At 32.8% G+C, this 25,083-nt stretch overlaps 3 protein-coding genes and 1 pseudogene across 4 annotated transcripts; 1 reads left to right on the top strand and 3 right to left on the bottom strand.

Annotated features, from left to right (window-relative positions):
• Positions 1–431: 431 nt before the first annotated feature.
• LOC143564940 (protein NEOXANTHIN-DEFICIENT 1-like) lies at positions 432–5,396 on the bottom strand (annotated as a pseudogene). Its single transcript, XR_013140966.1, has 9 exons — positions 5,130–5,396; positions 4,172–4,255; positions 3,476–3,539; positions 3,343–3,389; positions 2,932–2,986; positions 2,260–2,380; positions 2,112–2,181; positions 1,976–2,032; positions 432–1,153 (listed from the first exon to the last, which is right to left on the bottom strand). The product of XR_013140966.1 is annotated as a protein NEOXANTHIN-DEFICIENT 1-like (transcript).
• Positions 5,397–7,913: 2,517 nt separating this feature from the next.
• On the bottom strand, positions 7,914–10,593 carry LOC143564925 (uncharacterized protein At4g14100-like). Its single transcript, XM_077052061.1, has 2 exons — positions 10,104–10,593; positions 7,914–8,206 (listed from the first exon to the last, which is right to left on the bottom strand). The coding sequence occupies exons 1-2, from the start codon at positions 10,447–10,449 to the stop codon at positions 8,025–8,027; spliced, it is 528 nt and encodes a 175-aa protein (XP_076908176.1). The 5' UTR covers positions 10,450–10,593; the 3' UTR covers positions 7,914–8,024.
• Positions 10,594–13,702: 3,109 nt separating this feature from the next.
• Positions 13,703–15,619, top strand: LOC143564923 (small ribosomal subunit protein eS27y). The gene is made up of 4 exons (XM_077052060.1): positions 13,703–13,794; positions 13,924–14,025; positions 14,952–14,980; positions 15,263–15,619. The coding sequence occupies exons 1-4, from the start codon at positions 13,792–13,794 to the stop codon at positions 15,387–15,389; spliced, it is 261 nt and encodes an 86-aa protein (XP_076908175.1). The 5' UTR covers positions 13,703–13,791; the 3' UTR covers positions 15,390–15,619.
• A 3,557-nt stretch (positions 15,620–19,176) lies between these two features.
• Positions 19,177–21,570, bottom strand: LOC143564922 (uncharacterized). Its single transcript, XM_077052059.1, has 7 exons — positions 21,494–21,570; positions 21,367–21,402; positions 20,685–20,822; positions 20,510–20,596; positions 20,390–20,437; positions 19,491–19,567; positions 19,177–19,378 (listed from the first exon to the last, which is right to left on the bottom strand). Exons 1-7 carry the CDS (start codon positions 21,560–21,562, stop codon positions 19,228–19,230), a joined length of 606 nt encoding a protein of 201 aa, XP_076908174.1. The 5' UTR covers positions 21,563–21,570; the 3' UTR covers positions 19,177–19,227.
• Positions 21,571–25,083: the final 3,513 nt, after the last annotated feature.

Below are 25,083 nucleotides of genomic sequence, written 5' to 3'. Positions count from 1 at the left end.
AAATGATAAACATTAGAACTCGCTAGTATAAGCTAATCAGTTTTTTCGCATGTATTTTAGTAATGCTGGACCCTTTTAATATTTGGCTTAATAACATATGTTTTATTCTTGAACTATTCAATAAGGTTTTAGATTTGATGGTTGGTTTTCATAAAGATGGACGATATGAGTTCTTTTGTATCAAAATCTTAAAAATATTTATATTCGTTATTGAATATTGAAATTGAATATTGAATATTAGATAGAATTTTCGGGGCACTCATCGAATGGAGATACGTGCTTCGAATTTTACTATAGAGAAACAATACTTTTTATTCTTTATTATTATTCATTCGAATTTTTCGTCTATTTCTGTCTTTTCTTCTAGATTTAAGGCCTAACCACGAAATCATAAATAAAAAATAGTGAATAGATTCATAGGTTCGGTAAGTTGTAAGGTTTATCTGGAGAAAGGGCGGAGTGGGTGACTACCTAAGGCCCACACTCGCCGGGGGTTCATGGTAGTCAGATAAAAATTATATATATTTTACATATAAATTTATTTATTTTAAAACATTACAAAGTTGTTTTGGTGCAAGGAAAAGCGTGATGGTCTAATAAAACTAAGGTATTGAGTTCAAATCCTAGACTAGAAACGACTTTTTTTTTTTCAATTTCAAGGCCCATTTGTTTTACTCGCCTCATGCCTAGAACTTTTAGGGATTCTCGGGAACGACCATCATGGTATGAGCAAGATTCAATAGAATTCAAGTTAAGGTTTAAACTTTAAACATTAAAAGTCCATAAGGTATACAAAAATACACTATTTTTCCAAAAATTTCTCAAGTGAAAGAAAGAATACAAAAGGTTAATTAATTATTCAATCCTATGTATTCCATTTGGTGTGACTCTTGTTTTTAAATACAATGGTTACTATTACTAAGATGGATAAGATGAAAGCCCATGTTTTAAGGGTTGATGTGAGCCTCTTGAGACTACAACAGGAAGTTGAACCTCCATTTTCAAGCAGTTAAACTCGAGTGCTAGTATCGGTTTTGAAAGCATCACTAATATGCTCATTTCTCGCTTCTTTAAACATTCGTTCGACTCCACATTTTCGGTGTTGTTCCGGTCCAATGACCCTAAAACTCTTGCTGGTGATGTTGGTTTCACCCTGCCCATTGTGAAACAAGTGATTTAAATAAGTTAATAAGTTTTCATTTAAGTAAGTCAGGGGAAAATTCCCAAAATGACCAAAATGCCCCCAAAGAAAGAAAGTATCCCAAAATAACCCTTTTTTTCAAGATTCTATAAAAGTCCCTCCAAATCCGTGACTTAGACGACTTTTACGAAACCCGTCGTTTTTGAAATTCGAGTTTTTGAAAACCGTCGGTTTTTACCAAGTTTTGAAATTTTGTTTTTATTTTTAAATATTTAATTATTATAATTATTTTCATTTATATTTTGTTTCTTTTATAACTTTTGAAATATAAAGTTTTATAAAATTTTGAATATACCGTTGAGACTAGCTTATTTTTATCTACGTGCCGATAAAATTTCACTCAAAATCGAGTCAGGTCAAATTTATGTCGAAACACTCAATAAAAACTTGACCCGACTCGGTTTTGAATAAAATTTATGTCGACACGTAGATAAAAATGAGCTCATCTCAACGGTATATTCAAAATTATAGAACTTTATATTTCAAAGTTATTAAAAAAAAATAAATGAAATTAATTATAATAATTAAAAATTAAAAAATAAAACAAAAAGTTAAAACTTGATAAAAACGACGGGTTTCGTAAAAGTCGTCTGAGCCGACGGATTTGGAACACGTGGCAGATTCTGCTTGGCTGAATCAGAACTCGTCGGCGAAGATAGATTTGGTTCAAAACTTGTCTCCGCCGAGGGGGTTTTGGAGAGACTTTTATCGAATCTTGAAAAAAATATTATTTTGGGAATTTTCCCATAAATTAAATTTAACTTGAAAATGAACCTGCATTCGATCTGGCAACTGTACTTAAGAAGCTGAGGTATATGTTCTGTGTGACCACTATACAAAAAAAAAAAAAAAAAAAAAAGCCCTTAAGTTACAAAGACTTGCGAAAACCGAACAAAGATAACAAGCGCACCTAAAGCTCGGAAGTGACATCTTGATCGTCGGTCATAAAGCCATCCACTTCAACGGGTTCATCTTCAAAACTATAATATTAGCATATGATCATATTACTTTCGATTTTCCTAGAGTGAACTACTTGAGTAAGATGTTAATCCACATACTAGGAGAATGCAGTCGAATGTCATATAGGTCCGTTGTTACATGACCATCGGTTTCAGCTACATGAATTGTTTGGGGGGCGGCTTTTGAAAATGTGGCAACTTGACTCGGAAGACCGAATTCCTGAGAATATATTGTTAGTTTGGAGTATTTAATCTAGAGTAAACTGCGGTTTCCGTCTCTGTGGTTTGTCAGAATCTACGGTTTTAATCCAGTAGTTTTAAATCTGCAATTTTAGTCCATGTGGTTTCATTTCACTTGCAATTAAACCTGACCCCACTAACCCCGTTAAGTTTGATCGTTAAACCCATCAGCGTGCCCCTCACGTGAAGGGTAGTTTTGTCCTTTTTCTCCAATCCTAATTCGCAAGCCCCTTCGCGTGAGGGGCTGAGGTGCATTTGGTGAAAAAAGGACAAAATTGCCCCTCACGTGAGGGGCACGCTGATGGGTTTAATGATCAGACTTAGCGGGGTTAGTGGGGTCGGGTTTAATTGCAAGTGAAATGAAACCCCAGGGACAAAAATCGCAGATTTAAAACTATTGGACTAAAACCACAGATTCGGACAAACCATAGGGACGAAAACCGCAGTTTACTCTTAAATCTATAACTTAGAAGAAAAACAAAATCTTTTATCTTCATTTCAGTTTGATGACTTGATCCTATGTTTAAATACCTTTCTTCCATGTGCGCATGCGTTATCGCTGTTCACATAAACTCTCGCTGCCCACCTAAAACTCAAAAGATATATAAATAATGTATGATGCAAGTTTGAGTCACGAGGGTTGGGTAACAGGTCAAAACGGGATTCAGTCAACTTAATTAATTAGTTACTAGTGTGATCAAAACGGGTTGGAAAATATAATGCTTTCCGTCTTATAAAGTTGGTTCAACTTTAAAACAGTTTCATTTAGCGAGACATTTAAGTTAACAAACTTTCAGGTGTCACACCAGTGTCACATAATCAAAGTGACGTATACATCAGTTGCCACGTCATTGTTATGTAAGTGATTCTGATTCACCTATATAACTTTTTTTATAGTTTTGTTCTTTGTGGAAATTGTAAATATGTCAAGATTAAACTCACGCGTGGGACGTTGGCGGGTTCCAAACGATTCCAGCGATCGCCACGAGCTGAATAAACCATTGTTAACTTGTTTAAGTAATTATACATTAATTTAATATGTTAAATAATTTAATAGTTGAATGAAAATTTTAACCTCATCAAAGGGTCCAAATGGGCTTTCATTGTAATTTGCTAGAAAAAAACCACCTAAAGTGTACCTGCAATGTATGTACATGTATTCATATTAAAACACAAAAACCATTTTTATTATTTTAAGGAAAATTGGATTTTAATAATCCTAACTTAATGCAGTTGGCTAATAATAATTCCAACTTTAAAAATAGCTGTCACTGGTCCCAACTTTCACACTATTTATTTTCATTGAACCTTCATTAAAAAAAACTTAACGGCGTTAAGTTTTTTTCAAATTTCAAACTGATATTTTAGTGCTTTTGATCGGAATGAGGATACGAGTCGATTGATGTAAAACATACATCCAAATAGTGGTCCAAACAACTAAATGATGCTTCAATTCCGGTGTTTAAACTATTAATTAACAAAATTCAAGCTGTTTAAAGCGTCGTTTCAAGTTAAGTTTTACATCAATCGACTCGTATCCTCATTCTGATCAAAAGCCTTGAAATTTGAAAAAAACTTAACGCCGTTAAGTTTTTTTTAACGAAGGTTCAATGAAAACAAATAGTATGAAAGTTGGGACCAGTGACGGCTATTTTCAAAGTTGAGATTATTATTGGCCAACTGCATTAAGTTGGGATTATTGAATTCCAATTTTCCTTATTTTAAATACATTTTTAATTTGAAAATAAATAATTAGTAATAATAATAATACCCAAAAGCTTCAACTAATCTGAACTCTTTAGGAATAATAGCTTTAGCAATTTCTGCTTTCACAAGATGAAACTGGTACAGGGCACTGAAGGGTAATAAAGACATTTTAGAATTAATATTGTTTAAATAAATAGCAAAATGCAAAGATAGTAAAGGTAGTCTTTAATTATAGTTAGAGTCATCTGTACTTTATTATTGGTACTCTTTAATTATAGTTATTAAATATTAATACTTTATTATTGGTTTGAAAGTTTCACATTAGTTGTAAACTTCTAATTCATTTACTTGAATCCATCAAAAAATTTCCTTCACTTTTACATAGTATCAGAGCTAGAAATTAATTAACATATAATTAAACCACGAAGCGTGTAGGTTTATAAATGTATTCCCATTCCGCCATACACACTTACAATGAAAAAAAATGCAACATACTTACAATTTCGAATGAAAACTTTTCAACTGGCAGATCACGATAGAAATTCATTTTTATATTCACTTCAACTACTCTACAGCCCGTGGTTCCTAATTGCATTGTTTGAATATAGATTACAATAGAAAGTCATTTTTATATTATATTCGATTACTACTCTACAAGCCCATAGTTACTAATTGCATAAAACCCATAGATTGTAAGTTGCATTGTTTGTTATTAAAATAATATCATATTAGTGGCAACTAGCAAGATTAATGTACACATGAATAACAGGTTTGGATCAAGTACAAATTAAATTAACATTTTAGCCGGGAGAATCAAGTAGATAATTATATATACAACATAGAGTAATTATAGTGTAATGTAATTACACTACGATGTAATTACAGTTAGCACGTTAATTTAATTTGTACGTTAAAATTTTCCTATGGAAAATATGTGCATATTTTTCCATAAAAAAATATATATATACATGTTTAATCTAAAAGAGTAATTGAATATTACTATATTAGGATATATGACTTGCCTGCCTTTAAAAATCCAAGGAGGTTTACCATATCTTGAACTACATTTGTTTTCCTTAATCTCCATACCTTTCTTGTTTCACCAATTATCACCTATGGATCCCCACAAAATCTGCCAAATAAAATACATATGTACATATATGAAATAACTATATTAACTATATATTATAAGGTAAGAGCAAGAAAACAGAAATAGAAGAAGCAAATTCAAGAAAATATGACACAAGGAGTAATTAATATCATAAAAATTGTAATTAACACAATAAGAATGAAGGGTTTTGTTTAATTACCTAAAAATATTATTTTTTGTAACAAGAAGCAACACCTGCAAATTCAGAAGAAGAAGAAACTCTAGAGTGGATGAGAAGAGGCAAGAAGGAGGTTATTTATGTAATTTCATAGGGGTGTATGCATGTCATGTTTATAAGGACTTAAAATGTGATGTGTACCAAATGAGAGTTCTTTTTATGACACACCACATGTGATGTGGTCTTTATAAATTGAACATCTGCCTCATGACATACCATGACAACATCTAGTTGAAGGTAATGTGAATGTTGGTGCAAGGGTGATTAAGGGATTTCTCCTTTGTTATTAATTTTTTTATATAAAAATATAGTATGAAATAAAAGCGTTTTTTTAACATATGTCCATCTCATGCTTGTTAAATCAGTCATTTCATATGATATACGAGCATATATATCTAGTGTATAAACATATATAGTTCTTAAATAACTCTAGTTTTCAGGTATATAACCTAGAGTATGTTAGTTAGGTCTTTTAATGATTTAGAAACATTTTGAATAATTAAGAGACAGTCTTTTAATCGGTTAAGTCTTTTAATAATTCAAATAGTAGATTATCAAACGAGGTATAATTTAAATGAATCAAATAACTTGATTGGTAAAGAGATGTTACATATATAATACCTATTTGATATTGGTTAGTTAGACATAGGAAATAGTGCTTTTGTTTTTAATAAATATAAGAGAAGAAAGAAGATGTGGAAGGAATATAGGTTGATGTAAAATTGTGGTGCATGTTGGACGTTGGGATTATCATATCCAACTTTCACTTTCATATTTATTCATTTAAAAAAATAAATATTTTTAACTTAAAAGCTTTTATTTTATGAAAAAAATAGCTTTACCATTTGATCAATTAGTAAATGTTTATTCAGTTTTTTTTATAGTAATTTTAACTATAGATTTTGTAGATAAGTTTATTGTATATTTTTAAATAAATAAAATAAAATCATCATTTAACTACTATAACTCACGTCTAATGATAGTTAGTATTGAGCGAAAGACGCAACTAAAGAAAATCGAAGATTATTTCTGTTTTGTGGATCATTATAATGAAACGTCTACGTCTGGTCTAACCATTTACGTATTTTTATGGCTTAGCGATACCAATATATTACATAAGGTTTTGACTTTTTAATTATGACTTAGCGGTATCAAGATATTATATAACTGAGAAAGTATTTCATGTAGATGTAAGTCTCTTGTTAATTTGTAAACTACACATTAGTACATTACATATACCAATTAGTAAGTACTAACCAGTAAGTAGAAACACACACTTTGTTTATTTATCACTTATTCAACCTCATTATGATAACACTTTTTGTAGTGAAGCATTTGATATCAGGAATCAAATATTTACCGATTATAAAAAGGTCTTTTGGCACAATCATATTTAGATGTGATGTAAGGTATCCCATTCTTTTTAATAAGTCACGGGTTCTAGTCCCGTCATAAAAGTGGTATAGACTTAAGAGTAGATTTAAAGCGTGTGAATTTACTGTTCATATATATATATATATATATATATATATATATATATATATATATATATATTCACCGATTAATGACGGGTATTTCTGGTTGAACTAAGTGTCGGACCCAATGTTTTAATAACCATACCGGACACCGAACCGGACGGCCTACCAGTCGGACCGGCCGAACAACTTTGGTCAAAAAATGACGGGTCTTGCTGAAACAAATTATTTTTCAAAAAAAAATTATTTTTTTCTAAGAAAACCGGTTCAACCGGTCCGGTTTTCCGGTTCGGACGGGCCGGTTCCATGGGAGCCAAGCGAACTATGTAGAACCGGACCAGTCGGTGGACCGAATCCCGGTCGGACCGGATCGACCGGCCGGTCCGGTCTCAACAACACTGGTCGGATCTAGGCCTATGTGAGATCCAGCTCATCAAACCCAATTCAGGCTAGAGGTGCACAAATTAGGTATTTTTAGTAACCGGAATTGGGTAGGAACTTGTTCCGAGTATGGTCAATAAAAGTCAAAACCGGGTATGGTAGGAACATGTTCCAGGTATAGTCGGGTATTTGATCGGATTTTGACCAGGTTTTCCGTTTTTTTTTCGGGTTCAGGTCAGGTCGGGTTTTGATCAGGTTTTTCCGGTTCCGGGTATGGCTCGGGAGAGAAATCCAATACTAGGTCATACAGCAGGTCGGATACGGGTAGGAACCGGTTTCGGACCGACCCGAAACCAGGTATTCAGTGCACCTCTAATTCAGCCCATATCCCTATCTCTCTATAAACGTCTCTCGAGACTATATAAATGCAAACATAAATCATGTAATATAATACTGACTTGACCGTCAAATAAAGTCCCCGAGACCATGGTTCATAGTCTTGGGACCTCAGGTTATCTCATGTAGTTCAAGTTTAATTAACTCAAAGTTTACTATCTTGACCATTGAGTAATATGTTTAGCCATCAACTAACCCGAATCATAAAACCTGACCCAACCGAATAATAACAAACCAAACTGATCTTTACAATCACACATACATTCTTGAACACAATGTTAAATATTATTAAGCCGACGGAACAAAAACTAATAGGATCACATTGCGTGAATTACTGTTACACACTTGTGAATCTGTGAGAGGCAAAACCGACCAAGCCTCGATGCGTGATGCTGCTGCTATTAACGTCCGCCATTGTGGCAGCCGGAGTACTCTTGTCGAAACAATACCATGGAACCTGCCACTTTGCATCCTCAAGAGCTGCACCTACTTCAAATGTCATCACATGTGCTTCTCTTCCTGCATTCACAGTTTCACACCCACAAATCATCAATACCTCACACTAGATGTGTGCATGAAACGAAAAAAACCGATCCGAAACTGAAGAAACCATCATCATCATCATCATCATCATCGTACTCAGTATATCCCACCAATAGCAAAGCTATGTTAGGGTCTGAGGAGGGTAAGATGTAGACAGCCTTACCTCTACCCCATAGGGATAGAGAGGCTGCTTCCGGTGAGACCCCCGGCTCGATAGTGGTTTTGCATCAAGCCTTGGACATAAAGCACATAGCACTCAATCATCGGGATACCGGCTGATTGGTGCATGTACCCTCGTCTTTCGGCTATCAACGCCACCACATGATGCCTGATTAACCTTCCGCCACTTTTAACGTTATTTTCACGAGATTAGTAAAATAACGTCAAAATTAGTGCAATTTCACTTTTGCCCACCCGAGGGTTTACACATATATACATAATATGCGCGCACCTCAAGCAGGGCGTAAACTGAAGAAACCAAACCAACAAAAAGAAAATAATAAGATTGACCGTTTGGTATTATGATTTTGATAAAACCGAACTTACGGTTCTGTGTTTAGTTTTGTATTGAAATATAAACCAAGAAATCCGTACTAAATTTCTAGATTTTCATTTTTTATATTTAACTTTAAGTAATTTATAAGAATTTAATAAATACGTAACTCAAGTATTTGAACCCAAATGTATAATAATCAATTGGTTATTCAATTAACAAAATGATTTAGCCCTAAATTCATTATTTTAGGCCCGAAACTTTTCAAGCTAAAATGGTAAAATACAACTGAAACTAAAACAAAACCGAAAAAAAACAAAAGATTCTCAAGATTCCAAAGACCGAAGTTTCTGCTTTTTGTTTGGTTTTAGCTAGGGGAGTGCATGAAACCGAAAAGACTGAATCGAACAGGGCCGGCCCATGGATCAACGAAACCAAGCAAAGGCTTTAGACCCACACTTAATTAAGGCCTCCAAAGAAAAAAAAAACTTATATATACATTTATTGTAATGGGCGGAGTAAAAGCAAAAAATATGTGTTGGTCTGCTGGTAAACCTGTGTGTTGCTAAATTGGCACTCATGAGTTCAAGACTAGTGTTGTAAGCATTTTTTTTTCACAAATTATTATGAAAGAGCCACAAAATCTCATTTCGATTTAGGCCTTCTAAACACGTTGAGCCGGCCTTGGAACCGAAACAAAAACCGACAGTTTGGTTTCATGTTTTTCTATAAACCGAACTTTCGGTTCGGTTTTGCGTGTAATTAAAACCAAAGAAACCAAACTGATTTAACTACATAGTAATCAATTAACTGTTAACCAACCAAAAACACTTGGGCCTAAATTCATTATTTCTGCCTAATTTTTTTTTCAGCCAAAAACTTTCATGCTTAAATGACAAGGGCGCGGTTATTGTACGCTAATGCCTTAACGTATGATAGGTACGTGAGGCGGGGCAAAAAACAAAGGCAAAAACCTAAAACGCTCAGAATTCGCTCAAAAACGGTTTTCGTGAAAAAAAGTGAAAAATTGATCGATTAACCATCCAAAACTGTTTTTTTCGGTGAACCAATGATTAATTGAATATGTATTGACGATTCCGAGATGTTTGGATGTGATTTCATGGATCGATTTCGTGAAAAAATGGATTCGCGTACCTATTGTACGTTAAGGCATTAGCGTATCAAATCTTTTCCCTAAATAACAAAACTAAAACCAAACCCATACCTAAAACCGAAAAACCAAAATTTCAGTTTTTAGTTTGATTTTAGCCCAAAACCGACCCCAACTCCAACCCTACTTTTCTAAATTTCCCCAAATTGTAAATCACACACTACAACTGTAAACCAACTGATAACTTATAAAACACAATCAGCATATACCCGTATAGAACACCCAATGCACGGGTCGTTTAGTTTCCACATCCTCATAATAAGTGATAAAGTCCGCCTTCTCCCACACGTGACACAAAAACCCGTCCACGTGACGTTGCCCGACGTAATTGGCTCCGTCGAGCCAATTAGGTCGGAGTATTCCGACCTCCAGCTGAGCTGACGAGCACTGCTGGAGGTCGGAATTATTACTAAGAGTATAAAAAAAAGAAGTGCCGTTGTTCCACTCGAGGTCATACAACACGCTCCCGAGCTGGTGTTGTATGATGTTGAAATTGCGGCCGTTGGTCCAGTCGTACCACAGGTCGATTGTTTCGAGTGTCCCGGTGTAGTTCATGATTAGGAGCGAGTGGAATTGGTGTGGCCATGGTGTTGGTGTTGGTGTTGGTGTTGGATCGGTGGTGGTTGTGGATACAATGGTGGATAATAATAATAATAATAAGATTATTATTGTTGTGATGCTGCTGGGTATGAGTATTGAGGTGGATATTGGTGCCTTTGTCACCATTGTTTAGGAAGATGGATAAATGTTTTTCTGGTGTGTTGGATCTATATTATCTGGTTTTAGGCTTTAGGCAACCCCATTTTATTATTCTATTTTGTTGGAAGCCTATTGTTTGTCACGATCTTCTTTTACAAATTATCTAATTACAATAAAGAGGTAGCTAAATGGGTAATATATAATCGTATGCATGCTTACTGAGGGTGCAAAGTAGAGTTGTGCATGGTTCGGGTTGTTTTTATTATAAGCCTAAACACTTACCGAAGTCTTAGGTTAGTCGATTTTATTAACCAAATGGTTTTTGGTTAATTAGTTTGTTTGTCGATTTTCAGTTCATTCGGTTAATTTTGGTTAGTAACCAAACAGTGACAAACCCAAAATATTTTCTTCGAAAGTTTTAGTTGACTATTGCTATACACTTACAAAAGTCGATTGGGATTTTTATACTAGTACTAAAAAATTTCACACATAATGACCAGCCCCGTACTACAAGAGTAGGTCTGCCCCTCTAACCAAACCAAACGTTGGCTAAAATATTTGGTTAGAAATACATCAAATGAAAATATAGATACATCATATGGATGTATAAATACACAAAATTATGGAATAAAACATAAAATGTATGTATAAAAACTAAAAATATACTAAAATACAATTGATTTGGTTCGGTTGTTGCTCACCCCTAATGCAAATGAGACGAGCCGCTCATGAGCTGCTCAAGATTGGGTCGATAAAAAAACTCAAAACGAGCCAAGGTTTTCCAAGCTCGAGCCAAGCATGTGCCTCAAATAATGGTTGTTTAGTTAACGAGCCTAACTTGTTTAGTTAACGAGCCTTGTATAGAAAACTCGTTTAGGCTCGTGAAGTCTTAACGAGCCCTCTATTTTTTTAAGGCTTACCTCTTTTGTACTTATACATGTTAATTTCACATAGTATAACCGAGCTCGAGCCGGGTTTAGGTTTCGTTAAAGTTTTTCTCAAAATATATGTAAATAAATGAAAACATATATAAAAGATCAAGTAATAAATAAACGAGCTGAATCCAAGCTTTAGAAAAATAGCATAAAACGAGCCGAGCTCAATATCAAACTCTCGTAAGTCCAAACGAGGCTAACTTGAGCTAAAATTCTCGTGAGTCAAAACGAGTCAAGCTCGAGCCTAGTCAAGTCGGGCTTGGCTCATCTCGTTTACACCCCTATTTATAATACTTAAGATAATAATATCAACATTCTTTTAAGTCAACCATAAGTTAAAAATACACGTATGAATTACATTACTGACTACAGTACGGATTTTGTATGTATTCGTGTTATCAACCCAAGTTATGTCTTCCAATCACAATTGTGGGCCATAACCTCATACATCCTATCTCAAGTGTAACATTTCAAGAAAAATAAAGCTTGAGATTTTGTAACTATGATCTACTTTTGGCATTGTAAAGAAACAATAACTCAATACCCTTTATTTTGAAAGACTTCAAAAAAGTTATGTTTTTAATTAATAATTGTGAAAATTGAATAATTTGATAAAAATATTGATAGTGTAACTAAAAAAAACCTACATCGTTTTTAAAATGATTTGGCAATTTTGTCGGTTGATAAAAAGTATGTGTTAGACCATTTTTTATATAAAAATGACATGGTCATAAGTTTCATGTTAGATATTGAAATAGATTGAGACACCTTACCACAAGCGAACAGTGACGGAACCAGAGACTTTAAGTCGGAGGGTCAATATATATATATATGTGTGTGTTAATGTAAAAGAATTATTTTTTAAGATGTAAAAATTTATAGAAAATCAAAAGAATAATAAATTTAGAAATTCCAAACTTTTTAAACTGAATTAAACAAACAAAAAAATGTAAAAAATAAACTAAAAGTCTTTCATCGATCATATAATAATATTATTATTATTATTGTGGTTGTCAAAAGGAGGTGAAAACAATAATATCCAATGACATGGACCGTTAGATCCAGATGTACCTTTTTTTAAAGAAGGTAATTACAAAAATACGCTTTAAAACACATCATCTTCTTCACACCACATTTTCAGCTTTTCACAGCTTGCAAATAGATTCCAATAAGAAGCGATTTCTTTAACGTTTTCATCTTTTTACTTAATCTAATCAATCAGATCTATGCAACTAATCAGCTAGTGACCTAGCGTTATTGAGGATCAAAATAAACTAAAAACTCTATAGAGCGAACCATTTACATTTTGAAAGAATGTAGAAGAGTGTGTACTAATAAAAACAAGAAGAGGAAAATACATATTGCATATGAAAGGATAATTTTCCTTTTATTTCATATATTATATTATTTGAATCCATATAAGCTACTTTGTACCCATATTCATCGTCTTTCATACAAGCCACTTTTACTTTGGTGAACTGGTCATGAAGTTTTCTTAGGATTTCCTTCTAGGATGGTGTTCAAGTTTGATTTTTGATTTAGGTGCACGCTTCAAAATATGGGCAATACCTCTGTAAGAGAGATTCAACTTGAAAAAGATGAGTTATATGCATATGGTAAGCCTTTCGAAATTCTTCCACAACCGCCCTTGGCCGTTAAAAAACAACTAAGTTATGTATCATTATGCAATCTTATTATTATATTTATACCAAAACATAAGGCATTATATTTTCAACTTTTTGAAGATGAGATTCACATATAAATAACATATCCAACTAGAGATGCATAAACCGGGTATTTTCAAGTGTCGAAACCAAGTTGAAATTGGTTTCGAGTATGGTAAAAAAAAAAAGTCAAAATCTGGTCGGAAAGGAACCATTTGACTGGAGTATGGCTTGGTTGGGTTTTGACCAAGTATTTCTGGTTCCGGGTATGGCTTCGGAGAGAAATCCTATATCTACACATACCCGCAGGCCAAATACGGGTGGAAACCGATTCCGAGTTAAATACACCGGGTTGGGCCCGAAACTGGGTATCCTGTCCACCTCTATATCCACCAATTAAAAATGAAGTATCTAAATTAAAAATCAACTCTTATTTGACGTTGGGTCTAAAACCGGCCCATTAATAATAAACAAAACCCAATTGTACATCTCCTTATACATATCTATAGACTATATATCAAACCAACACCTAATTCACACACTCCTTTCCAATCTAGGGTTTTCCTGAGGCGGCTGCAAAATCTGTAAACAACAACAAGATGGTGAGTTCTTCTAATCAAAATAATATCATTATGTTTAGTATCATATATTGATTTGTATTTGTACAACTGTATATATATGTTTGATTTATATTGATTAATGGAATGAATGAATATTAATATTATTATTAGGTTTTACCGAATGATGTTGATCTGTTGAATCCGCCAGCTGAATTGGAGAAGAGGAAGCATAAGCTTAAGAGGCTTGTCCAGTCTCCTAATTCTTTCTTCATGGTACTTACTTTTTATTATTATTATTATTATTATTGAGTTTGAATTTGAGTAATTTTATGATGTATGAGCTTTGATTTATGTTATAAAGTTGCGTTGTAGAATCAGTTTATTATAATATATATTTTTAGCAAAGTATAGAATCACAATTGTTTTGGAGCACTCGAGCTCGGTACATTTCAAGCTCTTTTCTGAAGCTTGAGCTTATTTGTTAATTGTTTATTGTTGTTTGAAGTTTGATTGATGTTTAAAGTTGCAGTTTTTTTAACAATATATTTTTTTAGGAAATAATAGAATCACAATTGCTAATAGTTAGTGGTGTAAACGGTCCGAGCTCGGCCTGTTTTGGCTTACTTGACTTTGGTTTGTTTAGTTTCGAGCTCTTTTCTGAGGCTTGAGCTTGGTTCGTGTGTTATTATTTATTAGTTAATTGTCTTGTATATGGTTTTAATTATGTTTATATATCTTAAGAAAAACTTTAATCTAGCCTAAGCTTGGCTCAAACTTGTGTACTTTAAACGAGCCAGGGCTCGCCTGTGCAATGCGAAATGAATATATAGAAGTTTAAAATAAGTAAAACTTAAAAAAATACCAATTAAGCTTTATTTGAGTCTCGGATTCAGCTCAATTTCAAACGAGTTTTCCATACAAGGCTTGGATTTAAACGGCTCGAGCCTTATGTGGGAAACTTGTTTAGGCTTGTTAAAGCCTGACGAGGCTAAACAAGTATCTTATATGTGGCTTGAATGCTTGATAACTAAATGAGCTTCATTTGAGACTTGGGCTTGGCTTGGCTTGAGCTTGAAAAAGATCGGCTCACTGAAAGCTTTTTTATCGATCCTAGCTTGAGTAGCTTTACTAAACACGTATTTGAATTGAAGTTTCTTAGGATGTAATTTTTTATATTCTGATTAATTTGATTTGTGCAGGATGTCAAGTGCCAAGGCTGCTTCAATATGTAAGTGTTGATCTTTATATTTTTGTTTTTTTTAAAGTTGTATTGTAAATTTGTAATCACAAGCTTGGTTTTAAAATGCACATTAATAGTCGTTTATTGATTGATAATATTTTAGCATTTTAAACTTGATGCTCCACAATTTGTTCAAATACTCGAAAACTCATTTACATCACAACATCAAGCATATTGCATGTTATTTGTGCAAGGCTTAAGTCAAGATTACAACTTGTCTTGTTTACGTTTATGCTATATGTTTTTTTGAAATGTTATTTGGATATACAGAACCACCGTGTTCAGTCATTCTCAGACAGTGGTGGTGTGCGGAAACTGCCAGACGGTGTTATGCCAGCCCACCGGTGGTAAGGCCAGGCTCACCGAAGGTTGCTCGTTTAGGAGGAAGGGTGATTGATGAGACGATGGAGGTTTTACCCTTTCACTGGCATTATGTCCGAGTTCAAAACACTCGGGCTGCTGCTTGCGTACAAGGGTAATATGTTTTTGATGTGTTTTTTTGACTTTGTTTAAGTTTATTATTATTATCCAGTTTCGTTAGTTTTTATAAAAACTCTTGTTCTATGTAACGTTGCTTGAAATTCTGGATCTTTGTTACTCTATATCAGTGTTGCCGCCTTGTTTTTTTATTAATACCTGTTGCTTCCGTTAGTTTAAGGAAAAAGAAATTATTTTTTTTTTTCTTATTGCGGTTTTAGTGTTGGTGGATAGGGTTGTATTCCTTTGAATGCTTGATGTTGTCTGTCTATGAAAACTGACAAGTTGTCTTCAAGTAGATGAACATTTTGAAGCGTGCATTTAAAATGGGTTTGTGTTCATTACGGGCTACAGAAAAATATATGGCGGGTTTGTTTGGGTAAAAAAAGTATACGTGTCAACCCGCCCCACTTTTTTTTGTTGATGTAGTAATGTTTGAAAAGAAAGTTTTGTTATGATATTGTTTATTATTAGGTTTCTCGTATCGACCCGACCGAACAACAGACCCTAAAAATTTGAACACCAAAAATATGGAACCTTATTGGCAAAATTTCCTTCCTGGGTTCGTCACTGTCCATATGGACGTGCATAGAGGTGCACAAAAAACCCGGTGCGGATCCGACTCGGTGTACCCGACCCGGAACCGGTTCCTACCCGTGCCCGACCTGCGGGTAGGACCAGGTATAGGATTTCCCTTCAAAACCATACCCGGAACCGGAACCGGTAAAAACATTGAAGAACCTGTCAAAATCCGGTCAAATACCCGACTATAACCGGAACCTGTTCCTACCCGAACCCGGTTCGACTTTTATACCCGAACCGGTTCCTACCCGGTTCCGGGTTTAAATAATACCCGATTTTGTGCATGTCTAGACGTGCATAACTCATCCTTGTCTATTACTGCATTTTACTAGCACCTTATAGTCTCCCACCGACATTTGTGGTCTAGCCTCAATGGCGGTCACCGAATGTTATAAAAGCAAATTTACTATTGTTATTGGCTGATCTTAGTTTAACAGTATATTGGTCAGATTTTGTTATGAGCCAAAACCAATTTGGTCTCAGCTTGTTTTGATCTAAACTTATTTCTGTTTGTTTACGTAAAACCAAACCTTGTAGGACCGGAGATCAGGTACCTCGCCAATCCGGTTATGCCTGATGTTCTTAGAATCCGACCGTACAGTGAACCGGTCGCCTGACTAATTTAATGTTAAGACATGATTTAAGAATCAAATAATGTAATTAATTAAATGCAAATTTAAAAAAGTCCATGAAAATTTGTTGTTTAAAAATTTTAAGTGTACTAAAAATGTCGCTTTAAATTTGTTACTTTACACCGTTACTAGGATATGTATTCTTTTTTTTCTTCATTTCCTATAAAATCATAATACTATGTTCTTTATTTTCTCAACTAGTTAACGATCAGACCGGTAAACTAAACGCTATTCCATAGATTAATTAAATGTTTAAAAGTATACAAAGTAGAAAAAATCCTAACTACTGTTAACATTTAACAAACATGCTAACATAATAAAATTGATCAAAAGATTTGCTTTTGAATTCTCAACAACCCAACTCGTTTTTTGCATGTGTCGGTTGAAACCGAATTTTAGCTAGTTCAAGAACAAGCTTTGTGCCTTTTAACTACATCGGTGTCAGTGGCGGATCTAGGATAAATTTTGAGGGGTAACCCAATTTTTTTTATCATAAAATGATACAAGGCCGTCATCGAGAATTTAAGAGCCATCAGGGGCCCGCCCTGTACGAGTGGAAAAATGGGCCCCTAGTTTTCAAATTTTAATAGATTCATATTCTAACTCTAATTTTTTGTAACAACATATTGATCAGACTCATTTTGAAAAAAATTTACATCGAGACGTAGGCTGTTTATTTATCTCGGAACGTACACAAAAATAAGCACTTCGTAACAACTTATTTCAAAGATAGAAAACACCATATTTTAAAGTTATACAAGAATAACAATAAAAAAATATGTTAAACTGTGGCTAAAACAAAAACATAATATATATTTATTTATATTTTTTACATGTGAATTAAAAATTTATTGAACAATAAATAAAACAATAAAGTAAAAAAGTTAAACAAAATGCATTTAACTAAATAAACTATACCAACAAATATATAAATAAATAATATTTAGAAATCCAAATTAAAGATAAAGTGTTGAACTTCACGTTTCCTATTATTAATATTAAATATTAAATATTATTAATATTAAATATTAAAGAAGGAAAGAACATTAAAGGACAAAAGTGTAAATAACTTATTTATATTATCTTCTTCTTCTAATTGCAACTGTACAAGGCCGCCGGAAAAAAAAATCCGAAATCTGAAATTTTTAATTAACATTTAATAAATTAAAAAATATTTCGGATAATTCGAATATCCTAAATATCCGAAAAAATTCAAAACTAATTTTAGAACCCGAGTCGGAAAGTTCAGATATCCGAGATTCATCAGATAATTCATATTCGGATTTTTTTAACACCCCTAAGCTAACATATTGCACAAGAATGGTACAATTAGCTAATTGATTTGTTAAACCAAACTTTTAAATAGTCTTCTTAGTTTATTAACTCTTTAAAACTGTGTTATTGATGGTGAACAAAGCCTTGTTGGAGCCTTTATACTAGAATAGTGTATATAATACATAACAATGAGAGACCATTTTGGAACGACTCATCTTCATAAATATGATGTGTTTCATAATCATGTAGGTTTGCATGTAGAATTAGAATAAATCATGTAAAAAGTGTTCTCCGTCATTGAGTTGAGATCGGTACCAAATGCAGTTAGAGTGGGACCAAGTATCGTACCAAAATTCATGGTATTCCGTTACAATACCTGCTTTTGTACCACTTTGTATTCTTTTTTGTTTTGTTTTTTTCAAATATCCACTTAACTTGGTATTGGTACCGGCACGAGTAACAAACAAGCTGAATTGGTGTGGGTACCGTTACTCGACGGGTACCAAATTGGCTAAATTGGTATGGGTCCCAGTACAATATTGGCATTTAATGAACTATAATACAAAAACCGTAATACCACAACCAAAACATAATATACTAAAACCAAAAATTAAGTAAACAACCCACTATATCAAATTAAACCATAATATCAAACGGGAATGAATAACCGAAATACCCGTATCCAAATGGGTGCTAAGTACCGAAATACCCGCTTGAAGATAGATATTCCTAACAGATACCGAAGTACCAGTGCCGGTAAGTGTCGAATTCTTGAAATCTTAGTACCGATTTTGCGGGTATGCGTACAACATAGGTATGGGTATTCGGAAAAAATCTCATCCGTACTCCTTCATTTGCGTTTTTCTGATTTCAATTCAATAACGGAGAACTTTTAATTGAGAAACCGATGGTTTAGGTTATGATTCTTTACCGAACGTATAGTTCAAGTATGATTTATAGTTGTAAACGAACTAAACCAAATTGACTCGCATATACATATTTGCTTAATCCATTTGTATCTATGTCCAAGTTGGATATCAAAACACACTTGTTCCTTTTATATGCCAACTTTAGAATGAAATCAAAACATAATTTGGTATTTTTACTTTTGCTTCATATATAATTTAATCCTAACTAAAATAAATAAATAAACTAAATCAATCTTAATAAATCCTTACCAAAATAAACCAAATATAAAAGGACTTAAATATCCCAACTTCAGTTTTAAAACATGAAAAATATTAAAAGATAATCAACAAAATTGGTTTCTCAAATAGCAGAAGCACCAAACAGGTTCCAATCATTGACTCTAAATGCAGACACCACTTGTTTTAAAACATCAGCCATAGGAGTCCGTCCCGACTCTGCAGCAGGCACAGTTAAACCAGCTCCAACCGATCTTGCACTCTCGCTAGACGGGCTGCAACCATGACACAAACAAACCACATTCCATTATTTTATTTTAAAATCAATACCCCCCCCCCCCTTCTTCCAATAATTAAGAAAAAGAACAGATATTAGTTTATACGTACTGTATGAAAACAGGCTCGTATGCAGTAATGAGCACATCGGTTCCAACTCCTTTGAGTCGCAGATTCGCCAAATATACCTGAACCGATGCACACGAGTACTTAGTCTTAATCAAAACATAATATTTAAAAATCGATAATTTCATATTTACCGTTACAAACTTGTTAAAGTTCTTATATATATCATATACTAGTTTAAGGCCCGTGTACTACACGGGTAGTTCTTGAAAATACAATATTTAATAAACAATCAGTACACGAGAAACAATAAACCTGTTAAACACTATTAATACAGTCGTTGTGCAATAGTTTTTAAAACAATTCTAAAGTAAAAGATAAATATAAATATCAAATGTTTGAAAAAAAATAGGAAGTAAATATTAAATTAATAAATTTTGAAGCATAAATTTTAAGAATGGTAACTATTATTTTACTATTATAAATATGTTAAAAAAAGTGATGTTTAATGTAGGGATGACAAGTGGCAAAACATGTAGGCTTTTATTAGAGAGTATAGATATAGATATAGATATAGATATAGATAAGCAACTTTAATGAATATTTAATTATTTACTTTATGACCATTCTACCCCGTTCCATTATATTTGTTTAAACTCTATATTTTATTTGTATTTGATCGACATCAACGATAAGCAAGTAAATAACCAACCAATCGAATTTGTGTGTTTCAAATCACGTAGTTGAACTAGGTATAATCGCATGATAATCAAACGATAAGCAATCTAATATTTTGAGAAATCTTTTCTTTATGGGTAAAAATAACAAAGATGGGCATATGTGAAACTTTAAAGTTATAGAATAATAAGGGTAAAATGGTCATTTATTAAATTGGGTATATTTGTTATTTTAACTACTTTGTAAGGGTATATACGATATAATACCTTTACAAGATTTTGTGCGTCTCTTCCTTGACGTCCCTTAGAAATCGCCTACAAAAAATTACAAAAACGAGTCAAGAACCATATCATTTGACTAAAAGTCAAAGTTGTAATCTTGTTTACCATTTGAGCGGTAGCAGTTGTTATGACAGAAGGCATGTTTCTGTACGCTAATCCTTGAGCCTCGAACACGCCCGATTGTTCAGTCACCTAAACGAAACACATTAAACAAACTTTTTAATACCAAATATTTCAAAATAGTCAAACAGACAAATACAACAAGTGAATGTGAATTTACGATGTTGCCCTCAGCGCCTTGTTCGGTAGCAAGGTCTTGTAGAAACCAAGTGGCACTTCCATTGTCTGCTAACTCATTCTTCATCTCCAACAGCTCGATTATCAGACTCTCGTCGCGTGCGGGGTCCACAAACACCTCCTGTGCACAAAATAAAAAAAAATAAAAACCTATAATGAAAAGGAAAAAAAAAGTTTGAAGCATAATTAATATAGGCTTGTAAACAAACACGAACATGATCACTTAATCGAACACATATTTTGTGTTCGTGTTCGTTTATTTAAAAAGTAAACATGTTCGTGTTCGTTTATGTTCGTTTGTTTAATTTTAAGCGCATAGTTCACGAACATAAATAACCATAACTGAACAAACTATATGAACAAATGTAAGTGAACACAAACAAAGATAAACGATCATAAATGAACACACTTAAATGAATATAAAACATTAAGTAGATGACTCTTGAAGATAATATTTAATTATTTTTCTATTAACATTTAAACGAACATAAATAAACGAACGTTCACGAACATAAATGAACAAACGAAACATGTGTTCATGTTCATTCATTTAATTAAACGAACACAAATTATCAGTTCATCGAACGTTGGGTTTGTTTACAGGCCTAATACTTATTATGATAAGTGAGTAACATATGAACACAAAATACATGAAATAAGCAAACCTGATGATCGGGAACTTCACGAATTTTGCTCACATCCTGAAAGTTAAAAATTTTATATTTGGCATTAAAATCTTTAAATGATGAACATATACACTAAACAAATATATTAAAAAAAATGGAAACTAACCTCAAACCTAAGTGGGAAAGCAGTGGAAATTGCTCCACCAAACAATTGTCTTTGTGGAAATTGTTCCATTTTAATGAATAACTGCAAATACCAACAAGGGCTTTGTATAACACAGATTGATAAATATTTAAAATTTCTGTTCATTTGATGGAGTTTATGTCTTCGTAAAAACCGAACTTACGGTTCGGTTTTGGTTTTACAATTAATGAAAAACCGAACCAAGTTTCTAGATTTTTGTTTTTTTTTAATTTTAAGCAATTTATATTAATTTTATAAATATGTAACTCAAATATTTTAGCTCAAATGTATAATAATCAATTTGATATTAATTATAACATAGTGACTTAGACCCAAATTCATTGTTTTGGGCCAAACTAGTTTTTTGACCAAATTTTCAAACTTAAATGACAAAACCGAAAAAACTGAAACCAAACTGAAAACCAAAAAAAAAAATGAAACCGAAAAGTTTTCAAAAGTTCAAAACACGAAGTTTTGGTTTTTGGTTCGGTTTTAAGTTTTAACCCAAAACGGAACCATGCAGGATCAGCTTGTTTAGACTTATCAGAGCATGAACTCGGCTAGTTTCGAGTTTTTTTTCTAAGGCTCGAGCTCAGTTAGTTAACCGTTTTTTTGAAACTCGAGCTTGGTTAGTTAACCGTGAACTCGGCTCATTTATTATTTAATTATTAATTTACACACATTCTTAATTGTTTTTATACTTTGAGAAAAAACCGTAAATGAGCCTTAGCTCGGCTTGAGCTCGTTTGCAGTACCTTAAGCGATTGGCTTGAGCTATGCCATAAAATGTGAAATTGATGCATAAAAGTTTAAAAGCCTTAAAACTTAAAGATTAACTACGCTCGTCAAGGCTAAACGAGCCTCGATAACTAAACTAAACAAGCTTTATTTGAGGTTCTGCTAAAAGCTCTAAATCGGTTTAATATTTCTCGATTTCGTAACGTAATCAACAACTATACGATTTAACGATGTCGCTAATCAAAATATTTATAAAATTTATTTATATAATATTATTATTATCTTTTATTATATAATTTATTTTTTTAATTTATATTGTTATTTCATATTTATGAAAACATAAGACAAAAAACACAGAAAGCCCTGTTAGCCTGAACCACAACTAGCCTTAGCCACAACAGGCTCTCTGAGTGTACAGTCAGAGTACACTGAATTGTATTGTTATTTCATATTTTCGAAAGAAAAGACAAAAAATAAACGGAAAGCACTGTTAGCCTGAACCACAACAGGCTCTCTATTTTTGAAAGATAAGACAAAAAAAAATAATAATAAAAAACAGAAATCACTGTCAGCCTAAACCACAACAGGCTCTCTAAACGTACTGTGCATTATATTGTTATTTCATATTTTCATAAAAAGACCAAAAAAAAATGTACTATTAGCCTAAACCACAACAGGCTCTCTGAGTAGTCAACGTACACTGCATTATATTGTTATTTCATATTTTCAAAATAAAAAAAAAAAACAGAAAGCATTGTTAGCCTGAACCACAACAGGCTCTCAGAGTGTACAATCAGCGGACCCACTGCATTGCAGAATATTAATCCAGTCTTATCAAATTAAATACTGTTAACAAATCAATTATCTAGCAAAAAAAAACAAAACAAACAAGTGAGAGCTTAATATAATAGTTGTTTTACCTCAGATTGATTATTATTATGCTTCAATGTAACCAAACTTTAAAACCCTATCGATTGTCATGTGTATATAATATATAGGTGTGATATTATTAATATTACTCTGCTTTGATATTAAGCAACTTCTAATTCAAAAATCAAAACGTAATAATAACACCAATTGGCAACACAAGTCCCTTAGCTTTGGTGTTTTTTACAATCTATATATTTTGTTATTTTATAAGATTAAAAGGTATGCGATTGAAGCGCAGAAATCTGATTGGTCCAATTCGCGTGATGTGATGATTTCACATCGGGTATTTAAAAAAAAATTCTTTTTTTTTATTTTGGACGTTTACTAATTTACTTTTAGGAATGATCGATTGAGTATTTGAGTATCAGTACCGTCACAAATTTAACAAATACTGATTAAAATTGTGTTTCTTTTTTCTATAAATAAATATGCTACTTTTGGGTGTTTATTAATTTACTTTTAGGGTTTAGTGCATGTGCCATATCAAACAAAACTAATATCGGCAGAAGTCACGTAGCTTCACTGCTGAAAGACACGAGTTTTGTAAATGCATAGGTTTTACCAATTGAATTCATGTTATTTGAAATATGATTTTTTATCATAAGTTATACGTATGTCAATACCATTCTAGGTGGTTACTAATGAATTTTTTGAGTTTATTGTATGTATCGACAAAAGTCAAATAGCTTCACCGCCGCAACACTCGAGTTTTGTAAATGCGTAGGTTTTACAAACCGAATACATGTCGTTTGAAATATGATTTTTTTATCATAAGTGTTATACGTATCAATACCATTCTAGGTGGCTACCAATGAATTTATTGAGTTTAGCGTGTAACGAATCTAACCGATATAGTCGAATTCGTTACACCACATAAAGGAAAAAAATGAGATATTGAAGATGTGTTTTAAATGCATTTGTATCGTATATCTCCTTGCCTATATCTCTTACTTTGTTAGTTTACTTAGTTTCCTAAACTTATATCGTTATAACATTATATGTATTCTTAATAATACAAAGTGATCAATTGTATTTCCTATAATATCCTAACCAAAAGTTACAATTGTGGAATTGGGCTAAGCTATATGAATCGTATAACATTACATACAAAGCGTATGACATTGAAAAAGTCAAATCCAAGATTTTAATATACGGGTCGTATACTGAGCATACGAAGTACATGTTGAATGGTGTGTAATTAAGCCTAGTTGATAGGCCTAGGTGGTGTGTGAGTAGAATTTTCTTTGTTTTATTACATTTCTCACCTCCTCAACCCTATCAAACTCTTGTCCAAATCTTGCAAACTTTCTTCTTTGTTTTCCTGGGGTTAACCTCAACCTCTTCCATCAACGGGTAGTTCTCTCCATGATCAAACTCGTAACCGGCGGCTTTTGAAATATATACTAGAATTATACTAGGTGGTTTGTTTAACAACCCAACAACCTTATCACTACACCAACTATATTTTTTAGTTATTAACTTATGTGTGTGTATATATATTAAATAATTGTGTTGAAAAACAAATAAATCAAAGTCAGTAGATGATATGTGATTTGAATATTGGTGTAGGTTGTACAACCCTTAAAGCCAAACATCTCTTAAAATTATATACATAAAATAATTTCTAAAGTATGTTCTCACATCGCCCTCTTAGCAAAATTTCAGATTTATTTTATTTTTATAAAGTGTTGAAAGTCGTGTGAAAGTGAAAGAAAAAGGCTTATTTTTTCATATAATAAATTTCAAACTATGAAAAGTAAATACTGCTTATCAATATAAAAGAAAAAGAAATGTTCTCTTTCATAAGTTTCATAACCGTTCTTAGTTTTTACAAAACACTAAAGTTTAAACTCATAGCCATCATATCTATGATTTAATACATATATCACACATCTTCCCTATCG

This window comes from Bidens hawaiensis, unplaced genomic scaffold (genome assembly GCF_021521415.1).
Source record: "Bidens hawaiensis isolate Kalapana, Puna unplaced genomic scaffold, B.hawaiensis_p1.1 tig00022178_1, whole genome shotgun sequence".
Classification (NCBI taxonomy): Eukaryota; Viridiplantae; Streptophyta; class Magnoliopsida; order Asterales; family Asteraceae; genus Bidens; species Bidens hawaiensis.
This window is presented reverse-complemented; position numbering and strand designations above follow the sequence as displayed.